Source organism: Erpetoichthys calabaricus, chromosome 8 (genome assembly GCF_900747795.2).
Source record: "Erpetoichthys calabaricus chromosome 8, fErpCal1.3, whole genome shotgun sequence".
NCBI lineage: Eukaryota > Metazoa > Chordata > Cladistia > Polypteriformes > Polypteridae > Erpetoichthys > Erpetoichthys calabaricus.
In genome coordinates this window covers 61,629,301-61,652,855 of record NC_041401.2, presented here as the reverse complement: position 1 = coordinate 61,652,855, position 23,555 = coordinate 61,629,301, and the positions used below count along the sequence as shown (strand labels likewise).

The following is a 23,555-nucleotide window of genomic DNA, read 5'->3' as shown; positions in this document are numbered from 1 at the left end:
TAATGTTGAGATTATATTAGGGCTTCACATACAAATTGCCAGCAAACTATCGAGGATGTGAAAAAAATCAGAAATACAGTAATCAACCTGCCACACTTTTTATTTTTCTATGTCATTAGTATTCTTTCATTTTTCCATACCTGGTGAAATAACAATAATAAGAAAGCATAAAAAAGACAAAACACAACAGGAGCAAAAGGGGACCAACACTTCAGGATATGTTTCGTGAATTTTCTGAGGAATTTGTTACTTGAGAAGGGTGGAGTGGAGAAGGAGCAGTTGGGCTTGCCTGCTTAACAATTTTAAAATGACATGCATGTCATATTCATATTCTTTTTATTATGCATATATATGGAGTGATCTTTTATGTACAGGCTTTCTTTTCTGTATAAGAACAACTACAATAATCCATACTCCATTTTAACACTTTTAGCAATGCACTGTATGATACAATAATATTGACCATACGTACAACTGTATGGAAGAAATGCATTTTCCATGCTCAGTTGAGGGTTTAGGACAAGATCTATATTAGGGCGAGAGTCCACTGAATGTGACACTTTTACAAGGGGTGGTAGCAGTAAAAATAAAAGTCTGTTTATGAGCCTGCGGCCTTTGTTTGGCTACTAAGCCACAGAACCAGTGGAGTGTTTTATGGGTTTTTCCTGGTGTTTACAAGGCATACCGAAGTGTCATCCAAAGTCTGTATAGGTTTGCAAGAAGTCTTAATGTCTCTGATCATGCTAATAGGCAAACGGGTAAGATATTTTTTTCACTTGCTACAAGGGGGAGGTGTTGTGGGGAGGCAGGGAGAGACTGAATAAATCCTTTAGTTAAAAGTGCAATGAATGGAGAAGCCTGTTGTTTCATCTATAGACCCTTCTGACAGCTTTATTAAGTTGTTAGCAGCTTTAAGACATGCAGCCAGTACAAAAGACTCTGCTGCTTTGTGCATTGTAAAGTAGGAGTCAAACCCATTATTATGATCCTTACTAACATGTTTTATCCTTTGCTGTTAAATTTAATTGTTTCAAACTGGACGAGAGAACAGTTAGAATTTCTATTTATGTGTTTCTCATTCTGCTTACATACATTTTTTACCTTACCGTTGTTTAATTTAACTGACTTTCTGAAGCATACATTGTCTGTATGTGCTTATAACTGTAATGTAATAGCACTAAATAAGTAATACTTACAGTAAAAGTGGTACACTTTCTAGTACCGTTGCCACAAAGTTCCAGGACATGGGACTTAATCACCTGTCTGTGTGGAGTTTTGTACTTGTCCCCACTCATACATATGGATCTTTCTACAGAAACCCTGGTTCTCCTCATATATCCCAAAAATGTGTGTGTCACTTCTATGCAACAGCATTGCTACCCTTTGCACCACTTTACTTTATGTTAGTATGCTAGATAACTGGTAATATGAAATATGAAAGTGGATTTATGTTTGAGTGGACTGGATAACCACTAACACCCCTTAACTGGATTAACCAGTCTTGACAATGGTATGTTATATTATGTTATACAGTAAACTAGCCTTACACAATATGGTATTACTGTTTTGGGCATTATAAGCTCACTAATAATAGCAAGTGAATGGACAAGAAAACAGAACTACAAATCTACGTAGAGACAAAAGTGAGGAAATAAACAACAGACAGATTTATAGCAGAAGAAAGCTATATCATAATCTTAACAGTGCACATCATGATGCTTGCATTCCTCTGTCTCAGTAAATTCTGACTTGGCTCTGTACCAGACATTCCCTGTAGCTTTAAAGCCCCTCTCATATTGTCCCTTTGCTTTATGCTCTTGTTTCATTGCTTCTGTCCCCACAAATAATGTTTTAAATTTAAGTAGGTACAGTATAAAGAAATGTTTGAAAACACTGCATTTTGGGTTGTATGGGCTTAGCTTAATTTTTCAAATTTGTACTGATGTGTTTGAGATTTATATTCTCTTTTGTATATACAGTTTATAAGATAGATAGATAGATAGATAGATAGATAGATAGATAGATAGATAGATAGATAGATAGATAGATAGATAGATAGATAGATAGATAGATAGATATTTGAAAGGAACTGTATTATACTGTAGATAGATAGATAGATAGATAGATAGATAGATAGATAGATAGATAGATAGATAGATAGATAGATAGATAGATAGATAGATAGAATTGAAAGGAACTGTATTATACTGTAGATAGATAGATAGATAGATAGATAGATAGATAGATAGATAGATAGATAGATAGATAGATAGATAGATAGATAGATAGATAGATAGATAGATAGATAGATAGATAGACATGTACTGTATGTGCTGTCATGGTTTACTTGAAATACATGCATGTTAGTTTCCATAAATTGAGCCTGTGTGAGTGAGTATGGAGGTGTGGGTGAATGCACCCTGTGATGGAATGACACCCCATCCACAGGAGCTCCTGGTCTTGGTGCATTTCAGACTCGCGCTCGACTTACACAAAGCCTCTTCCCCATTGTGTCATATTTGGATGATATCCCTCTTTATGCAAACATTGTGGTCTTCTGACTTCTTCATAGTTGGCAGGATGGCTAGGGAAGAACCTTTTTTATGTGGTTATGATTAAAGGATAAGAATGTGTTTAACATTGGTTTAAATTGTGTAATGTCTGCTTTCCTTGTTTCTGAGTAGATTGTGATTGGCAAGAATCCACTTCATTAAAGGAGGCATACACAAATACAACAAATGTGGTTTTAATTTATATGTGATTTTTTTTTGTGACTTAGCAGCTGAGCTCATTAAATAGTTTATTTAAGTAGTCATCGAAGGAGAAATTTAAAGACTATTTGAAAAACATTGAAAGTTGGAAATCTGAACCTTGAACACTTGTTTGCTCTACAGTTTTTATCTGTTTTAGTGATTTCAGGATTCCTTTCTAAATAATATGCTCTTTGTAAAGAGACAATAATTTTGTTGGTAGGATTTATTTTAAACGGTGCAGGTAATAAATTAATACATTTTGCTCAGAAAGCAAATAATAAATCAATAGATATTTATTTAAAGATGTAAATTTGGAATGAGTGTGCACCTTAATGTTATTGTATTACATTTGTAAACCTGTCTAGGCACTCTGACCCTATAGTGAGTGAATTGAATTGAAATGATCCAACAAAATGCATACTTTTCTTTGATTATGTTTATGTTCATAACATTGAACTACAAACATTTTGGTTCAAATAATGTTTAGGAAGATTTGTTTAGGGCAGAAAAGGTTTTATTTATTTCTTAGTATGCATTTTACTTTGCAAACACTTTTTATACAGAATTTTGAAAATGTTTAACTTTTCTGTGTTCTTGCTATGAAGATGTTCAGATTTTCTAGCAAATTATAAAATTTCAAAAAGACTGAAATGACAGCAAATGGCGCAAATTACTTTTTAATCAAGTTAACTTAGTAGAACACTGGAGGTTCTACAGAACATGTCTAATTTGAAAAAAAAGCTGTTCATTTATCCCAGTGTGTTGTATGATCTTGTCCTCTCAAAGTTTATACATTTTGTAAATAAAACTGTGCAAAGCAAGTGAGATTTCAGCAGTCTGCAAACTTTGGAAAATGTGTGATTTTCTTCCTTTTGGCTAACATTAGTAAGTAAGATGAACCTGCTGTGAGGGGGTGCACTATTACCACAGTGTCAGAGTGGCCTTGACCGACGTCTGCTCCTGACTTTTGGGTGTGTGTATTTGCTTCCTCTGTCATGTTTGAAACACACTGAGGACAGTGACAGGCATGCAGCCTTTGAACTCTCTGTGTATGCCAACCTGTCACTGCTCATTGTGTACATATCCCACATTCCCTCGGCTTTATCGTGCTGTCTGCCTTTACATGCCAGTGATGTTTGGGGCTGGCCTGACAGTTCGCTCAACTCTCTCAAAGCCCCATATCGACAAATAAACTGCCTTTCCCCTCCTTGTTCTGCTTTGTATGTTTGTACATTTTTTAACTTTAAAGATGCTAAAACAATGTTGTTAGTATTATTGCAATTGCCTGGGTTATATATGCAATCCTGGCTCCATACCAGCCCGAATTTTAAAAAGTAATTGGGAAAGAACGTTTTAAATTTGACATATACTGGTCTTTATAGGCAAAACATTAGAATGAGATATTTTGAATATTATTTAAACGTGTTATCTATCTATCTATCTATCTATCTATCTATCTATCTATCTATCTATCTATCTATCTATCTATCTATCTATCTATCTATCTATCTATCTATCTATCTATCTATCTATCTATTTGAATGTCTATCTGTCTGTCATACTGCTCGTGTCAAGTTTTTTCATTTGAAAGTAAAGGAAACAGGGTAGCAAAGCACATCTTGATTATAAACACCTCCGAGTATGGATGCTAAAGGTCACTGTATCACTAACCCATGGAAATAATGAATTCCTTTCTTTGATGTTGTCCAATAAATCAATTTTCTCTATCCAATTTAAAAGGAAATTGTTATTTGGAAAACAATTTTATTTGCTGTTTATGAATAATAAAGTTCTAACAGACTCGCAGGAATGTAATGATACTATTGTTTTATTATTATCATTATAAAGTCTAGCATATGAGTGGATAGAGTATTACCCAGTAAAAAAATATTGAGTATTTTGCATGTGTAATGTCAATTTTGTTTTGCTACAGAAATGTGATTAGAAATATGAATATTTGCCCAAATGCCAAACCAATAAAGTGGGTGCTACAGAGGCTCTGGGATCTTTCTGAGCGATCAAAACTTTTCTAAAACTAGAAAGTGCTTGACTAAGAAAATGCTGAATTTATTTGAGTAAATGTGACACGGTCTTTGGTTCCTTTAATTTAGCTCTGTTATTTTGTTTTGCTGCTTATTAGTTCAACAAGGAAATATTACCTTCAAAACAAAGCACAATTACTGGATTTTTGAGTACACAAGGAGGGTCACTTAGAGATTTATCTCTACAAGAATAGAAAAGTTTTGATTGATATTTACATAAAGACTGTTTAGACTGACAAAGTATCTCTCCAAATGTTTAACCTTGTTTTGCATTGTTCACATGTATATTCACTTTTAAGAGTATTGTTTAATCTCTAGAAGTCAATCTGGCTTAAATAGTTTAAAATAATAGAACAAACTGACAGTAAAAAATCCATATGTCCATTTTTCTGAACTGCTTACCTATCTCAGGGCCACAAAATATTGGTTCTTACACTACAGTAATTAAAATAAAGCAACAGCTTAAATGATACAAAGAAAGTTCAATTCTGACTACTAAAAGCTAATGAATTGTACATCTGTAATAATTAGTTATTTGTAAGTTTGAAACAGCCTTCAAGAAAATATCAGTGCATTGGGAGATGTATTACTGAAAGTGTGAATCCGCTCTATAGAAAGGTGATACATTTACCATCTAGAATAAAGAAGTTGAAAGCTGTTCTTCCATTTATTTTTTCATGTATAAATATAGTATACATACTGGAGGTACCATATATATATATATATATATATATATATATATATATATATATATATATATATATATATATATATATATATATATATACTTTAGCCAGAAGAAAGTTCCCAATGTATAAAGAGTTGGGGTTGATTCATAGGGCACTTCTCATTGATTTTATTTTTACCTCCTTTAAAAAAAATTTGTTTTTCGGCAGGAGTCAGGTACAGTCAACAGGGAGCCAGCGAGGTCACTTCCTCAACGACCATCAGTCACCACGGTAACAACGCCATGGCAACCAGCCAGTCAGTTTTACAACAAGTGTCTCCGGGTGGTCTGGACCCAAGCCACAGTTTACTGTCACCTGATGCCAAGATGGTGAGTCCAGTCAGGATAAGTTAATTGGAAATAGTAACATATATGTATGATATATACATATACATATATATTGTATACAGTAAATGATAGATAGATAGATAGATAGATAGATAAATAGATAGATAGATAGATAGATAGATAGATAGATAGATAGATAGATAGATAGATAGATAGATAGATAGATAGATAGATAGATAGATAGAATTCATTTGGACATATGGCAGAGTGTGATTTAATGCACGCTGTCATAAAAGAAAGTGTTTCAGCCTTATACATGCATGCCTATCGATGGAGAGAGGCCTAAACCAGAAACAATGGCCACATTGTACTGTGAGTTGAAAGTCAGACTCCAGGCAATGGCCTTTTGAGAGGAACGTAATGCTGTTCCCTGTAGCCTTCACCAGCTTCTAAAGGTGCGCATTTAGTTATAAGCCAATAAACCTGACAAAGGAGCATTCTCATTTTATTGATTAAATACCTTGTAAAGGGTGCAGAGGGTGGAACGCTGTTTGTTTTTCTGTACTAATGACGACTGAGTTTGATAACAGGAATACTTTTTTTTTTGGATTCCAAATAAAAACATTCCTCCCCCCTGCCCCTACACCTACACCCCCCCCCCCCCCCCCCCCCCAACACTTCTGTTAACTTTGCTCTTCTCTATATACAAGTAGCAGCATGTTTTCTTCCACCCTTACATTTTAATGTAAAAAAAAAAATATAGAATCCGATATTTTATTACTGAAGCAAGTCTACTATTGTAAAATACAGTTTCAAGGTGTTGATTATATGTCCATGTACCACATTTTCAAAATGGGATCAAAACATATGTGTTATCAGGAGTTTTTAAATGCAGATGTAACAATCGGGTTGTTTGGTGGCATTCATTCAGTCAGAGATCAGGATAAGATCAACCTGTTGACGCTGATTCATCTAATGATTTTAATTGTATGCTATTCAGTAATTTTAGTTACCAGGAGTCTCATTCAGGATTGTTCATTGAAAATTTTACGTATATATGAAGAGTTTTCTTCATGATAAGGCCATGTCAAATTATGTGACTTTTCCAGCGATTTTCAGTCATAGCCTTCATTTATATAGTCTTAACAAGCTAGAGGCAGTCAACATCGCACTTCTGTGACAGCTTGTCGCCTAGTGTGACATACCTAGTGACTCACACCAACTAGTCTGCGACTCACTCTGGTAATCAAACAGGTTTGATTTTGTCTTTAGTCATAGTGTGGGCGCCGTGTGCATGAGAGCAAACCAATGAATGTTCATTTGGAAGCACAATGCATACAATGCAGCAACGAAGAATAAAGAATGTGGGTATTTTGGACCTCACAAACAGAAGAGAAGTTTGTCTGTATGATGTCTCATGTTTTACTTTCCGTGACAACTGGTATACTTTAGTACATCGCTGACTCTGTCGGGATGCTTATTATTGGCTGTCACAAAAAGAGCAAGCGCAACTATGCTTCAAGGTCGCCACTCAGTCAGTAAATGGGCACTGATGTTCAGTCATTTAAATTGGCATGGTCTGATGATAAGATCAGCAACTCCAGTCAGCAAGTATGACAAATAGAAAAACTAGATGTTGCATCGACTTTAATCTAAAACTTCTCAGCACGATGAACACGTTTGTTTCTAAACTAGTTTGACAATGAATGCAAAGAATTTTCCTAGTACAGTCTTTCCCAGTTTATATACTCTTAATATTTTTTTTAGAAATCTTTATTTGTCCCACATTTTATATTGGACTAATTTCTCAATGCAATACCTTCTATAGTTTCTGTACTTTGCAGAATGTTATACATGAAACCTGGATACACTTAATCGCCAGTCACACCAGTCTTATTCAAAACAGACCCAAGATCTAACCAATCTGAGGTCTTGTGATTAGAAAACTCGCTGGATGGAAAAAGAACTGGGCTAACGTCAAAGTGTTTGTTATCTAGATGGCTTGTTTTAGCCACATACAATATGCTACACTGATATTTAGGATTCGTTGCAGATGTGCTTTGATGGAAACTACTCAGACTTGTGGTGTTCTGTTTATTCATCTGATTTATACATCCACCCATTTCCTGTACCACTTCTTCTAATTGAGAGTTGTGGTGAGCTGGAGCCAATACCAGCAGCACCAGACATAAGGAAGGAGCCAAACCTGGATGGTTCACCCATTCATCACATTGCACATTCATGCACGTGGTTGCACTAGGCCAGTTTACAGTTACTGATCAGCATGACTTACATGTCTTTAGGATGTGGGAGGCAAAATAAAGTTCCTGGACATACTTGTAAAAACCCAATGCAGACATGGGAAGAAAGTGACTGAACCAAGATTCATCCCTGGTCTCCTGGAGTTGTCAAGCAGCAGTGCTATCTAATTCACCACTGTACAGCCCTACACCGATATACAGAAAAATAATAAATTATACCCTTAAAGTATCTAGATAGTAATTCAATTGAACATGTTAAGTGAAGACCACCAAGTAAAGAAAAGAAGAAAACTAAAACCCATATATCTGCCCTTGACTATTGGTCATCTGACCCTACACCTTGGGTCACAGTGTACTTGTCATAGGTTCTCCCAATGAGAATGGTGTATACCCCATTGTCCAGTTACTTTTAATGATTTTCATTCATATAACATAACCAAAAATAAGGGGCATTTTAGTCACTGGCGTCATGGTCAGGTGTTGCTAGGCCTGCAACCTTGGTATTAACTTTAAGAATCTTTCTAATTGTTTGCATTCATGCACAAATGCTGTACAGTATGCCATGTATAAAGAAGGGTTAATGAAAACAACTGCCCTTTTAGGTACTGGTGAGCATGGCTCACATTCAGTTATAAGATAAACCACATTCCTGTTTTTGTATTTTTTTCAATGAATTTGATTTCCTTCTAAAAATATCATCATGAATGGGATGCTTTTAAAAAGAGTCAACTGTAATGTTCAATAAGTTGAAAGTTAAAGATTTTAACATTTCTTTAATTTTTTTTTCAAGCTGCCTTAATTCACGTAAATAAAAAGGACTTGATATAAAGATTATGGACCAATTCGGGTGTAGTTTGGGTGGCAGAGAGAATTAGAGAAGGGCAGTTCACAGGTTATTAAAGATGTGATTGATTTCACTATGGAAATGTTGAATATAAACAAACTAAAGAGTCTGGGGGTCACTGGAAATCCTTCTGTCAACTTTGTCCTTCTTAATAAACTTTATCCAGATGTTGAGATGGGCAAGTAACATTGTTGTGTTTTCAGTTTTTTCTGTGTTCTTGTAATCCTTGTAGTGGAAAAAACATGCACTATAAAGCTTTTAATTAAAATGGCTGTATTGCAGGTTTCTGGAGGAGGTCTGCCTCCTGTCAGCACACTGACGAATATCCATGGTTTGTCTCAGAACTCACACCACAATCCGCAGACACAAAACCTCATCATGGCACCCTTGACTGGAGTAATGGCTATTGCACAGAGTAAGTCACTGTGAATATAAATGCATATGTGCTCATAACCTATCTTGTGCCTGTACCTTTATCTGCTAATGCAGAAAAAGCATTTACATTCTCATTTACAGCCTATTGTACAATGGAGATAGAGCTAATGTTATCTTGAGAGGTGTTAAACTGCTGTTTTGCACAGCCCTGTTGTTAACATGCTTACAGAAATGCTTCTAAATATCTTCTAAGAATGAAAAAGGAGATTATTAAAAGGTTTTCTCTGTCTCTTATTGTTTTATAGGTTTAAACACATCGCAGGCTCAGAGTGTCCCAGTTATTAACAGTGTTGCTGGCAGTCTCACAGCACTCCAACCTGTCCAGTTCCCACAGCAGCTGCACAGTCCCCACCAGCAGACCATCATGCAACAGTCCCCTAGTCACATGTCCCAGCAACCCTTCATGGCCACAGTTGCTCAGCTGCAAAATTCACACAGTAAGTGTTGAGCGTTTTTTGAGCTGACCTTGGTCGGTTCTACTATGAATTTTAAATGAAACTCTTGATTTAAATTGATCTTAATCATTACTAGTAAAAAAAATGAATTTAGGGAGTCTCATATCTGAATAAAAGGAACCAAATAAGCTTTGGTTGAAAAAAAAGTAAAGTAAATGTGGAATAATGCAAATGGTTTCTGTCTTTTTAGTGTACTCACATAAACAGGAGCCCACGCAGTACTCCCACGCCTCCAGATTCCCATCTGCAATGGTGGTTACAGACGCAAGCAGCATCAGCCCGCTTACCAGTTTGTCCTCCAGTAAACAGGTGAGTGCAGAATTATATTTGAATGCTGAAATTCACATTCCTTATAATGGCAGAGAAAAGGAGTGACCATTTCATGAGACTGGATGATGGCTATGGTTAATACAAAGATACTTTATACTGTATATCACCACTATATTTGTAAAGTCTGCATATCCCTCCTATGTTTGCACACTCCTCCCACATCTCAAAGATATGCACTTTGGGATAAATTGGTAATTATAAATTGGCCCTTTACAAGAAAGCGTGAACATGTCTTCTGTCCTGTGGTGAACTGTTATCCTACCCAGTGTTGTGTCTTGTCTTGTGCCTAAAACTGACATGGTCGTCTTCAGCCCCAGACCCCTTAACTTTTTTCACATTTTGGTATGTTGCAGCCTTATTCTACAAAATTTTTAAATTCATTTTTACCCGCAATAAACAACACTTAATACCCCAGAATGCTAAATGTGTAAACAGGGTTTTAGGACTTTTTTTTCCAAATTCATTAAAATAATATCAAAAAACCTTGCTTGAAATCTGGCTCAGGTGCATCTGATTCTATTGATCATCATTGAGATGTTTGTACACCTTGTTTAAAGTCCACCTGTGGGTAATTCAATTCATTAGACATGGATAGGAAAGATAACCTGGGTGGAGATTGGAGAAACTTCCAGAGGCACATCCATCGACTGCAACACTCCACTAATCTGGGCTTTATGGTGGAGTGTCCAGACAGAAGACTCTTCACTGTAAACCCTAACTCTAAGCCTCACCCTAATTTCTGATGAAATCAAGGCTAAACTGTTTGGCCTTAGTTTTAAGCATCATGTCTGGAGGAAACCAGGCACTACTTATCACCTCCACAATATCATTCCTGCGGTGAAGAAAGGTAGTGGCAGCATCATGCTATGGGGTTGTTTTTCAGCATCAGGGATTGGGAAAGTAGACGGAGTCGAGGGAAGGCTGAATGGATCAAAGTACAGGGATATCCTTAATGAAAACTTGCTCTAGAGTGCTCTGCACTTCTGCCTGGGCTAAAGGTTCACCTTCCAACAGGACAATGACCCCAAGCACAAAGCAAAGACAACACAGGAGTGGCTTAGGGACAACTCTGGGACTGTCCTTTAGTAGCCCAGCCAGAGCCCAGACTTGTACCCGATGGAACATCTGTGGAGAGACCTGAAAATAGCTGTCCACTGACGGTCTTCATCCAGCCTGACAGAGCTTGACAGAGGGGAATGGCAGAGAATCCCCAAATTCAGAAATGCAGAGCTTGTGGTGTAAAACCCAAGAAGATTCCGGGCTGCAATCGCTGCCAATGGAGCTTCAACAAAGTACTGAAGAAAGGGCCTGAATGCTGGTGTCAATGGGATATTTCAGTGTTTCATTTTTAATAAACGTGCAAAGATTTCTAAAATCCTGTTTCTGCTTTCTCATTCTGGGGCATCGAGTGTTGCTTGATGAGGTAAAAAAATGAATTGAAATGTTTTTAGCACAAGACTGCAACATAACAAAATGTGAAAAAAGAGAAGGGGCCTGAATACTTTCTGAAGGTACTGCATAAATGTATGTATATATATATATATATATATATATATATATATATATATATATATATATATATATATATATATATACTGTACACATATACATATATACACACACATATACTGTATATATATATGTGTGTGTTTATTTATCTATCTATAAATATAGATATAGATATAGACACATATAATTTACACAGTATGTGTTTATATATGCAAACCCTGAATTGAATTAAAAGGATTCGAGAATGTTATTTTACATCTAATAATCTAAACATACAGTATATATATATAATGTACATAGACCTTTAATCAAAAAAGTCTAACAAGGTCTTTTTTATAAAGAATAAAACTCAAATGCAAGTCAAGTACTGGCAGGTTAACAAACTCTTTCAAGGTCACACCATGTGTCACTGGGAGCCCTGAACTTCCAACCCATAGTTTTAAGACCAGATCCTTAGGCCATTTTGCCACGTTGAATTAGATATTTTTCTTAATCAGTTTTCCATATGGAGAAAGATAATGTCTGGAAAATCTGATTCATCAGGAAAATTAAATTGTAATCATTAATATGTAAAATAAGCATAGTCAAAAACATGTTTTACTTAATGTTATTTATTTTCATATGATTTTGCCATTTCTTTTATATTTATTTACTTCATTATAGGGCTTGATCTTTTTGTTTAGTGCCAATGTTTTCTTTCTCCATCTGCTGTTCTCTTTTACTTCTCACTCACTTCAGGTGAACATCTTCACTCTGCTCTTTCCTACATTTCTCATAAGTTTTATTTAGTTTGATAGTTTGACATTCATATGGTGTATCTTTACCAAATATAGCTGGATATCCATTCTTTTCTTCATATTCAATAAAAATTTGTTCTGCCAATATAAGTTTATTTTTAAATACAAAGAACCTTTCAGAAACTGACTGGTGCAGAAGCAATTGAGCAATCTCAGCAATTGTGTTGTGCTTCTCATGATATGATTCTTCTTGTTTGCTGACTTTGTTTGTTTGTCCATTTGCTGTCACACTTAGGATGCCACAGTTAACAAGATGATGCAACTCGGGAGTCTTTCCTGGGTAAATACTATATTTCTACATCCCTCTTTATAGCGATGCACATTTGTCTAACTTTCACAAATTGCCTGCTTTATTAGCCACAAGCTGCTATGTTGCCGATTCCTAATAATTCCTTTCCTAACAGTTTTGTGTGGCTAATATGATATTCTTCATATTGTTCATGCAATATGAATATCCAACAAATTAATCCAATCATACTAACCTTATGATGACATTCTTTTTTTTTTTTGTATTATTGGACACCTGACCTCCTTTCTCAGACTGTATGCTAATAAGAAAAATAACAACCATTGCTTCCATATTCTTGTTTTCAGAATGTTGCCTTCTTCAAGAGCAGAAAACCTATGAATTTGTCTATTGGTGTATATCTTTTGTCTATTGGTGTATGCGTTTCCTGAACTTGCTTTATACAGTTAAGGAGTCACAGGTAGTTACAGTGGGTGGATGGATAGAGACATGTACAGTATATATATATATATATATATATAGAGAGAGAGAGAGAGAGAGAGAGGGACAGCGAGAGAGAGAGGGAGTGGGCGTGGTCAAGTCAAGCTCATTTAAGTTAATTTAAGCTGAGTGGAAAAACAAAGCAGGTGCACAATGGCGCAGAGAACAGAAAATAAATGGATGTTATAGCCTTCCTTTTTTGATTTGAGTAGCTAGGTTGTTCAGGTCTATCTTGGGAAGAGCTCCATCTCACGGCTTGCTAAATGAGATGCCTGCCTCTGGGGATGTCTGGGTTTTATAGGGTTCATACCGGCGGGGTTTGTTGTCTTCACTGGGCATGTTCTCAGCACTATGGAAGCAGAAGGAGACAATATCGTTAGTGACAGTGCCCCCTCTAGTCCCAGAGTGGTATTACACATCTCTGATGAGTCCAGAAGGTGATCCTCTGACACGTATGCATGACTAGTCAGTCATGTCTGTCATTTTCCAACCCTCTATATCCTTTCACAGGGTCACGGGGGTATGCTGGAGCCAATCCCAGCCAACACAGGGCACAAGGCAGGAACAAACCCCGGGCAGGGCACACACACACACACACACACACACACACACACACACCAAGCACACATGAGGGACAATTTAGGATCACCAATGCACCTAACCTGCATGTCTTTGGACTGTGGGAGGAAACCCACGAAGACACGAGGAGAATGTGCTATATAAATAAATGTTGTTGTTGTTGTTGTATACATGCAAACTCCACGTAGGGAGGACCCGGGAAGCGAACACAGGTCTCCTTACTGCAAGGTAGCAGCACTACCACTGCGCCACTATGCCATCCTATGCATGACTATATACTGTACATGTACACAGTATATATATACATCTTCACCTTTTCTATCCTGGTAGCATCAAATCAAGCAAAGAGAAGTGAGCAATTCCGAACTCTGGTGCATATACACACTCAGTTTAATTGAAAATTAAAAATCACTACTTAATCTTGTTTGTGTCTTTGGATTTATAGAGGGAACTAAAGTACTCTGCACACAAACAGTGGAAATCGAACAGGGTTGTCCATCAGTCTCCATTTTCTATCCAGTTAGACGGCAGTTCCCAAACCCAGCAGCATTAAGTGCAGGTTAAGAGCCAGTAGTGGATAGCATGCCAGTCTATCACAGGAAATTATTTTGATGTAGTTTTCAATTTATTTCCCCCTGTTCTGTTGGTTTCCCTGCTGCACAAACTGCATTTACTTTATTTAGTAAATAAAACATGTCTTTAAAGTCATCTTGAAAAAAAAAACCAAAATAATGCCAGTAGCTACTCTACGGTATCTTGACATATTCCAAAACGGCCCACTGTTCAAGAGGAGCTCTGACTTTGGGCCCGCAAATCTTAATCAGTTGACCAAACAGGCAGACCGCTACTCCTCAAAATCTTATTTCCTTTGAAAATCTCTATCAATCAATCTGCTACCTGCTCAGCCCGAACAGAGCATGATTAATTGTGCCTTTTTTCTTTTTTTACTTTGCCCTCTCATGCTCAGATAACTTTCCTTGCTGAGACAGGCCCCTGGAAGCACAGGAAATGCGCTTTCAACTTAATCAAAATACTGTACTCCATTGCGCTGGGGCCAGCTCAAGCCAGCCGCCCAGAGCTTAACGGAGGAGGTGAGGAGGCTCCAGTAATTAAGGCCTGTTCCTTTCTCTGCCCTGATCTCCTCTGTGACTGCTCTTGCTTGAAGTATCAGTAAAGCGTGCCACGCCGACTTGTTTCACACGCCCAATTTCCCACAGTGCTGAGCCTCTGTCCCTGTTGTGTTCATCTGTTCTCTAAACAAACTTTGTGCTATTTAGGCAATGTGCAATTAGTTACGGTAACACTCTACACAAAGTGAATGTTAACGTGATGTTTTATTCTGACTCTACAATGGTAGCTAAGCTGTGGCGCAGAGGCATTTTTAGCTTTGAACAAAATAGAATGCTACAATCAAATTACAGTTTTATTTTTACAATGTATTACGTTTAATGTTATAAAGTTCCTGTCAAGTCTTTACTACTTGATTAAATCTCTTCATTCATTATGTGCATCAGAAATGACAATTTATTTAAAATAGAAGGGTGTTTATCATTTGTTTACATCAATTTAATAATTACATAATAATAAGCATCTATCCATTCATTTTTTTGAATTCATTTCGTCCATTACAGCGTTGCAGAGAGCTGGAGCCTATTCTAATAGCTCTAGGCACAAGGCAGGAATGAACCCATAACTGGGGTCCTGTCCATTTTGGTGGCTACTAAAGAAAGTAAGACAGCCATCCCTGTACTGAACTTGTTTAATCCAGTTTAGGGTTGTTGAAAGCTGTCATCTGATATGGCAGTACAAGTGTATTTTACACTGCGACATGCTCAGATATTTTGCATTTATTCTGCTAAACGTAATTTACCACATAGCCTCACACATCCCAGTTGTGTTCAAGTTACTTTGTAGGGATTGTCCTGACTCCTGGGCAGTGTACGGTTGTGATTTGAGAGTTGGACTTTAAACCATAAGGATGACAATGCAGTTGTCACCTCTGACTCACTTTGTGACCCTTAAGGAGTCACTCAGCTTTTCTGGGTTGCAATTGTAAAAAAGCAAACATAACATTTTTTAAACTGCTTAATCCAATTCATGGTCTTGGCAGGCAGGCACCACTGAGAGCAAGGCAGGAACCATCCCCACATATTGAGGGGATGGTGTGTGGGCGGCTGTAATTGCTAATTAGCCTAACATCTATATCTTTGGGAAGTTGGGGGTACTAAATTTGGCAGGGGAAGAACTCAACAGACACATAGAGAACTTGAAAGATAACAAAGACAGCAACCAAGTCAGTAGTTTGAACTGCGGATACTTATCCATAAGGTGGCAGCATTAACCTGTCTGCCACTGTGCCACCCCTGTTAAAAAAATAAAAATGATGCATAACAAATTGTATTGTATCCTGATCTTGTAAGTTAACTTGGCAAAAGGTGACTAACTAATATAATAATAACTGAGAGCAAGACAAGAACCCACCTTGGATGGGATGCCATGTCATTCCATTACAGGGTACACACCACTCACACGGGGCTAATTTAGTTAAACTTCTTATGGATGTATTTGAGATGTAGCACAGGAAACGATTATCATGTGAAAAACCATACAGTCATGGGGAGAACATTCAAACTTCATGCTTTGGATGTGCAGCTGGATCCGGGGTCATCCACTCTCATTGAAAGTATACGTCTTTCAACTGATTACACTTGTGCCCAATACTGCTGGCATAGGCTCCAGCTCGCTGGGGTCCTGCAATGGAATGAGCAAGTTCAGAAAATGGTTGGATTGTTGCAGAATGCTTTTCATTCATTGTCCGATTATGTAACTGCAGGTTAATAGACGTGAGTGAATGCATATTCCTGTATTTATCACTATCGGAGATGTTCAAATCAATAATCTAAGCAGTAATCCATACAAGTCAAAGCTGACAAACAGTAAATGTATTTGTTTAGAGGAAAGTCAATGTGGAGTTATTTTATTAATACCTAGGATTTGCTTGAGACATGTTCCCTGAAGTTTCATCTTCTGCAAGCCCCACTACCTGCGCTGTTTGCTATTCCCTGTCAGACCCTACCTTGCTTTTATTGCCCGAGTGTGTTTGCTGAGTCTTTCACTTCATCTTGGCAACCTGTGTCTAATGATATCCCCTTTAGTTCTGGCGTCCTGCTTATCTAATTGGGATGGGGGGTTGGGGGGGTAGTTGTGTTTGAAAGTCACCAGGTCATGACAGGTTCAGCAGTCCTGCAGTGGGTCCCAAATGAACTTTTGCAGAAAATCAGCCATGGTCACTGCATCTGTAATCGGCACGCAGAGCAAAATATGAAGGCACATTACACAGCCAGTTTTAAACAGAAGCTTTGTTGGTTTTCTAGATGTTTTGCCATTTATTTTTTTAAAAAAACTAAAAGTGATTCATTTACTCCATGGTTTTCCTATAATGCTCACAAGTGTGCAGTTTTGTTGGAAAGCCATCATCATTTTGCCAATTTTTTCATAATAATTTTTTAACTTATTTTATATATACAAGTATATGTGTGTATTATTTTATTGCATATTGCATTCCGACAAATAATCAACAGCTATTTTGCTGGAAAGTTGGAAAGTAATGGAGGCATATACTGTATATATATATATATATATATATATATATATATATATATATATATATATATATATATATATATTGTCAGCCAAGAACCAGCTGATGCTATAGTAAATACCTTTATCCTAAAGCTCCATTGTACTCATATGTAAGTTGCATGTTTTCCTTGTATTAATGTGGATTTTCTTCAAAAGACTTCCGTGTTAGTTTAATAGGTACCACATTCTCTACAGTATGTCAGCCTTGTGTGGATGTGTGTGTAGATTTGCCTCTAAACTGACATCCAATCCAGGGCTGGTTCCCGCCCTATGGCTAATACTGGCAGGATAGGATTCAGAACTCTGTGACAATAAAAGCCGGTTCATTTTTTAGAAGTTCTACTTTGTTTGTGTCAAAATGCTAACTGTGCCTGTTCATTTTTTCAACAGTGTCCTTTACAAGCTTGGTGATGCTATACGCCTTACTTCCTGGACTCTCAGATGAAAACTTCCTCTCCTTAGTTTGTCACGCTGGAATATAGGACAGCCCTTCATTGATGAAATCAGAGGAATATGCAATGTGTTTGTCCGCATTGAAAAAAATGAAATAGCTTCGGGGACAACAAGGATAAAGAGGGTTGCAGGAGAGAAATTACTGGTTTTATTTTTTAAAACCACATAGAACTTTGTATCTATAAGCAGAGGGTGAACAATAAACTGACTGACTGTTTTGTACTGAACTCCAAAAACAGTATTTCTATTTTATATTTGTTGAATACACCCAGACTTTTATGTGCTATGCCTGCGTTTTCCAACAGAACAAAATCTTATAGGACATCAGGATGGACAAATCTGTGATTAAACCAACCATTTTTGGAAGACAATCTGGAGCATCTGCTACTGAGCAAGTGCCACTCTGTCACTAGGACACCAAGCTCTGCTGTATGCTAGCTGGGATGGGAAGGAACACATTTGACTGATTTGGATTGGAAAAGCTGGCTGTTGAATACGTCCACGTCCAATGTAAAATACGACACCTGAGCCAAAGACTTCAGCCAACCGTTTCTTGTCAGTTGCCAAGGGAATGACAATCACAGGAAATCGCTTCATACAAGATGGCTACAGTGACAAGTTAGAAGGCGTGATGATAAACGGTCTGGGACATGAGGACATGCACATTTTAAATATTGTAGATAAAGAGTATATGTGTTCACATTGTATCTGAGTTTGTAAAATGATTTATGTGTGTATGTAGGCAACTGTTTTGCAGGCTGACATTTTGTATCCACTTTGTATACCTTGGTTTGCATACACCTAAACACAGTCTATAGACATATATTTACAATTTAGAAAATCCAAATCACTTTCATATAAAGACAAATAATATTATGGCTGTCATGCCATATTGCCTGCATGTTTATCTTTTCAGGTAATTTCCATCAACCTTAAGGCAGTCATGTTATATTTGACTTAAAAACAGGGTGCCAAGAACGTGAGGTTGATTTATAGGATGGTCACCATGAATTTTGAATGTCCTCCCTATGCTCACCCAAAACATGCATCTTATATGAATTAGCAACTCTCAGTTGGTCTGATGTGAGTCAGCATGCCCTTTGATGGACTGGTGTCATCCATAGCGATCATGTGATATGAAAGATGAGTTAATGGAGAGATGGATTCAGCAGACTAAAAACCGAAAAGCAATCGCAATATTTTTCTTTTAAGCTGCCTAGAGAAGAAATAAAGTAATAGTCAAGGCCTGATCATTAGAGTTGAGGTCTTTCATCTTTCATAATCTTCCAACAGTCCAGAACAGCCTGCAAAATGTCTTCCATGTATATGAACAGATGTGACTTGACTAAAGGTTCTTTGGTTTGGCCTGTTTTCTGACCATTATGCATTATGCTTTATGATTAGGCCCCTAGACTTTTCTGCACATTATTCACACCTCAGGACTAGATATATCCTAGTCTGTTGTATTTTTTATATTCATCAGTGGGGCTTTGAGAGAGATGATTCTAGATATACCAAAGCAGTGAGAAAAGAGAATGAACGACTTTCTAAATACTCTTTAGATACTTTTCTCACATTCACTTCTTGTGACTTGCTATTAATAAAGCATATTGGAGAAGCCATTTATTGAATTTCAGAAACAGATCTTCAAAAATACTCGAGAAAAGTAAAAACACCACAATTCTGTAGATGGCATCTTCCTGCAGAAACACCTCAATACTTATTATCAGACAGAAATGGTGGGAAAAGGTTAACCACTGGTTTACAGAACTTTTTTTTTGTGAAGCACTAGAATTATTACATTTTAATTTGGAAAACATCCAAATAGCTCTCAAGCTATGCCCTTCATATATTTGTGTTTTGTGGTTTCAAACTTCTCGATGGGAAAAAATATATGTTAATATATAAAATAATCACTGGCTATTTTGAACAGCAAAAAATGTTAACACAATTCTTTTTATCATTTCTTTCTGCAGGCAGTATTAATTTACCTTTTGCTGTTCAATAAAATATAGTACAAAATATTCAAAAGATTTGTAAATACAGTTTTTTTTGTATGGTATATGTATAATTCAAAGTCCTTCTTAAAAATGATTTGTTTATTTCATCGCCTACATAATGTTTTTCATGATTTGCAAGTCACACATCAAAAGGTCACAGAAACTGCAGAATTTGTGTTACCTCCGCCATTGTAAAGAGACACGTCCACTGCCAGACAAAGACTTGTGATTGACTATCATTAGAGGGCTAAACCTCACTACTTATAATTTTACTTCTGTGTAATATTTTTGTATAGAAAAATGGAAATCAGTCTTTAAAAATCATATTTATACATGTTGTAAAGTGAATATTGCTAGTAAACACTGTTTTTTTTCCTTTTGCAAAATGAACCAGCAACTGACTACTTGTGTTTATTTTAGCCTTTTAAAATGAGTTTCTTTTTTCCAAAACATTTTTAAACAGTTGGCAGAGCACACCTCCCATCGACTGACAGCTTTTATAAAATTAATGGGCTGAGCAGATTTTCATTTCCTAAGATGGATGGAATTTAAATGCATTTGTTTTGAAGCAGATGAAAAAACTTCATTTTTAATATTCTTCTTCTGTGCCCTATCCTATGCCCTTTGGTGATTTGTTAAGTTTTACTCCTTAAACTGATTTGTTTCATTTAATTTGTTTTTTGGCAGTTTATAAATCACACCTTCTTCATATGCTGAGAGCATTGCAAGAGTGAATCCTGAACTCTCCAGTAACAGACCTCCTTCCTAAGCCATTTCAAGCTGACCTCGTGATTTTGTTAGATGTTGATAATTTCATCTGTTCTTCTAAAAAGCTGCTTTTTTAAGAGCACAATACTAGGCATAAACCTCAACCTGCTGCTCTGTTCCTTTAAGGCAAGCCATCTTTCTTGGTTCCATCTTGCTTTATTAAGGTAATTTGCTAATTGACATTGGCCATCGTGGTACAATGACTGAAGAGAGCTCAATGGATAATTATTTTAGAATGGCTAGCTGGCCACCATTGCTAAGGGAGGGCAATGGGTTCTGGACCTTTCAGCCACGTGGGAGGCTGTTGTTATTTATTTATTTTATTTATATTTGGTTGCTGCACAAATTCATCCAGGCGCAGGTGGCATAGCATCACAGTGGCTAGTACTGCTGTGTCATGTTACTTCTGGTCATTTTTTTGATTACTGCTCTGAGCTTGTGACCCCTAGGTGACACTACTGATGTAGACTCACAGATAAATAAAGAAGACTTCACTCCTGTTTTCTCTTTGGTGGATGTGATATGATGAAATTTCTCTTGTTGCTAGAACAATATTACAGTTGTTTCTTCAAGACACGTTGTTTACCTGCAGCCAATTTGCTTGTTCTCAGGAGCAATACCATCTGGATGATGGTCCCTTCACTGTCATAGCCTGGTATAGCATCCACTCTACCAATGTATGGCTCACGCTGATGATCATCTCTACTTCAAGATCCTGTGGTAAATGAACACTTGCACATAGGATAGCTGTTCTTACAGGAGAGCAGTGCTTGAAGTGAAACCAAATGACTGTTTCTATGGCGATTCAGTGACATTCTATTAAAGATGTGGAGGGGTGGGTGGGGTGAATTCCCTGTCCCCTGTGAAGCTTTGAGCACTTTGAGCACCATGATATATCAACAATAGATCATAGAATGGGATGGGGGGGAGGTATTCCCATGAAGATTTGTGATAAGGTGTCAGGACATTCCCATACAGTGACAGTCAATTAAAGAACGGGTTTCCTCCATGAAGCTACAAGCTTTGAGTCCCCCATTAAAAAATGAGTAGTGGCTCACTTGAAGTACAGTAAGATAGGGCAATGAGCTTGGATTTTTAGTTGCTCATTCTCATCCCGACTGCATGCACAGAGGTGACAGGTCCAATATGTAATAAGGAAGATCTGTTTTTGCACTGATGTCACCAGAAAAAGTGTGACTGACTGCTGCTCAGAATTATACTCTGTTATAACAAGTTCCACAGATAATGCTCCTCACCTCACCCTATATCATTAGATATGTTTAATCATCTTTACACCTTTAATAATGGCAAACTTTGGGTGCTGTATCCCAAGGAAAGTATACTACAACACCCTTGCCATCCATTCACCTTTTCATTGCCTCTGCCCAGGTGGAGTCTCTTTTAATATTTTTGAATCATTTGTGCCATATGGACAGATGAAGGTTGTATGAAACATGTTGGCTAGCCAAACCACTGAGTCTAGTTAAGCTTCTTTGTTTTAGCTTGCTGTGTCACAATGACCAAACAGATTCCTGCAGGTCTCCTTGCCTTTAACCTGACTTGGCCTATTGAAAAGTGCACCAACAGCACAGAGAATACATCCAGGCACACTGAAATATATTGACAATTTAGGACAAACTGCCCAGCCAATCTTTTGAAGAAGATACTCTGCTGTCTTTTAAGAAGCATGCAAGATATCACATTAGTTATACGATCAAGATAAGTGACTTTCTTGTGTATGCTTTGTCATGTTTGCTTTGGAGAGAAGGGCCCTGAGTTGCCCCAAAAGCTTGCATATTGTAATCTTTTTAGTTAGCCAATAAAAGGTGTCATTTTGCTTGACTTCTAACCACATCCATAATGGCTAACATGGTACAACACCCTAGTACTCATGTTTGCTGTGAAAGGTCTTGTCAGTTGATCTTAGCGATTGCTGCTTATCACCTCATGTCGCTATTCTGAGCCCCTTCCTCGGAGTCAACAGATCTACATGCCATTGATCATGTATGACAATGTCTTCCCTATGAGATGGAACACCAAAATAATTAACATACAGGCCTACACCGGATCAAGCAGGTCAGCTCCAGTTGTGGTGTATTTTGGTGTGTTTCATTTTTGGTTTTGGGGTTCAGTCTTCACCTCTGACTTGACTTTGCATTATTTCACTTACCTATATGTCATTATTGTATTGTAACTCCATACTTGGGTGATGCTCACTGAAGAAAGGTGCCATATAAAAGAAAAGTTGTTTGAACAACTCTTCATCTGAAATGACATGGTGCTCTCATTCCCATGTATCACCTGTAATGTGATTTGATATGATAAATCATTTCCCAAGGGCCAGTTTTAGCAAGGTGGACCATCCATCCATCCATTTTCCAACCCGCTGAATCCAAACACAGGGTCACGGGGGTCTGCTGGAGCCAATCCCAGCCAACACAGGGCACAAGGCAGGAACCAATCCCGGGCAGGGTGCCAACCCACCGCAGGACAGGTGGACCAGGAGATGTGAGCAAAAAGAGCAAAATAAAAGCAATGCATTAAAAAGTCTAAAGTCAAAACCAGAAAGTCTGATTGTAAAATACAAAACTAGAAATTAACATGACCCCAGATTCTGTCTAACAATTCTGTTTCAAATTATCTACTAAACACTATAAAGTTTGTTTGTTTTTATCCACTATTTCGGATACTGAGGGCAGAGTGCTACCATCTTTAATATCTTCCGAAAGATGATAACATATGATAGAAATTCTAGGGGTCACTCGCATAATAACAACATATACTAAATCATGAAAGAGAGTAGGGAAAAATGAATAGGACTGGGAGATATGTGCTAGTTAAAGAAATAAGCCGAGTTAAATAAGCCGAATGTTACATCAGGTGCAAAAAGGAAACCGAAATTCAAGAGCCAGTCGCCAAAGCAAGAAATTTGTTACCTAGAACTC

At 37.2% G+C, this 23,555-nt stretch overlaps 1 protein-coding gene across 2 annotated transcripts in view; it reads left to right on the top strand.

The window, feature by feature from the left end:
• LOC114655533 (hepatocyte nuclear factor 1-beta-like) overlaps positions 1–20,231 on the top strand; it is a 50,201-nt gene extending 29,970 nt beyond the window's left edge. Inside the window, exons 5-10 of one of the 2 annotated variants that reach the window (XM_028806605.2) lie at positions 5,692–5,852; positions 9,198–9,330; positions 9,596–9,787; positions 9,996–10,114; positions 12,677–12,721; positions 17,780–20,231. In XM_028806605.2, coding sequence (XP_028662438.1) covers positions 5,692–5,852; positions 9,198–9,330; positions 9,596–9,787; positions 9,996–10,114; positions 12,677–12,721; positions 17,780–17,800 — 671 coding nt within the window. In that variant the 3' untranslated portion in view covers positions 17,801–20,231. The remainder of the gene's footprint in view (positions 1–5,691; positions 5,853–9,197; positions 9,331–9,595; positions 9,788–9,995; positions 10,115–12,676; positions 12,722–17,779) is intronic. The other variant, XM_028806606.2, reaches the window with a different exon arrangement.
• The last annotated feature ends 3,324 nt before the right edge of the window (positions 20,232–23,555 follow it).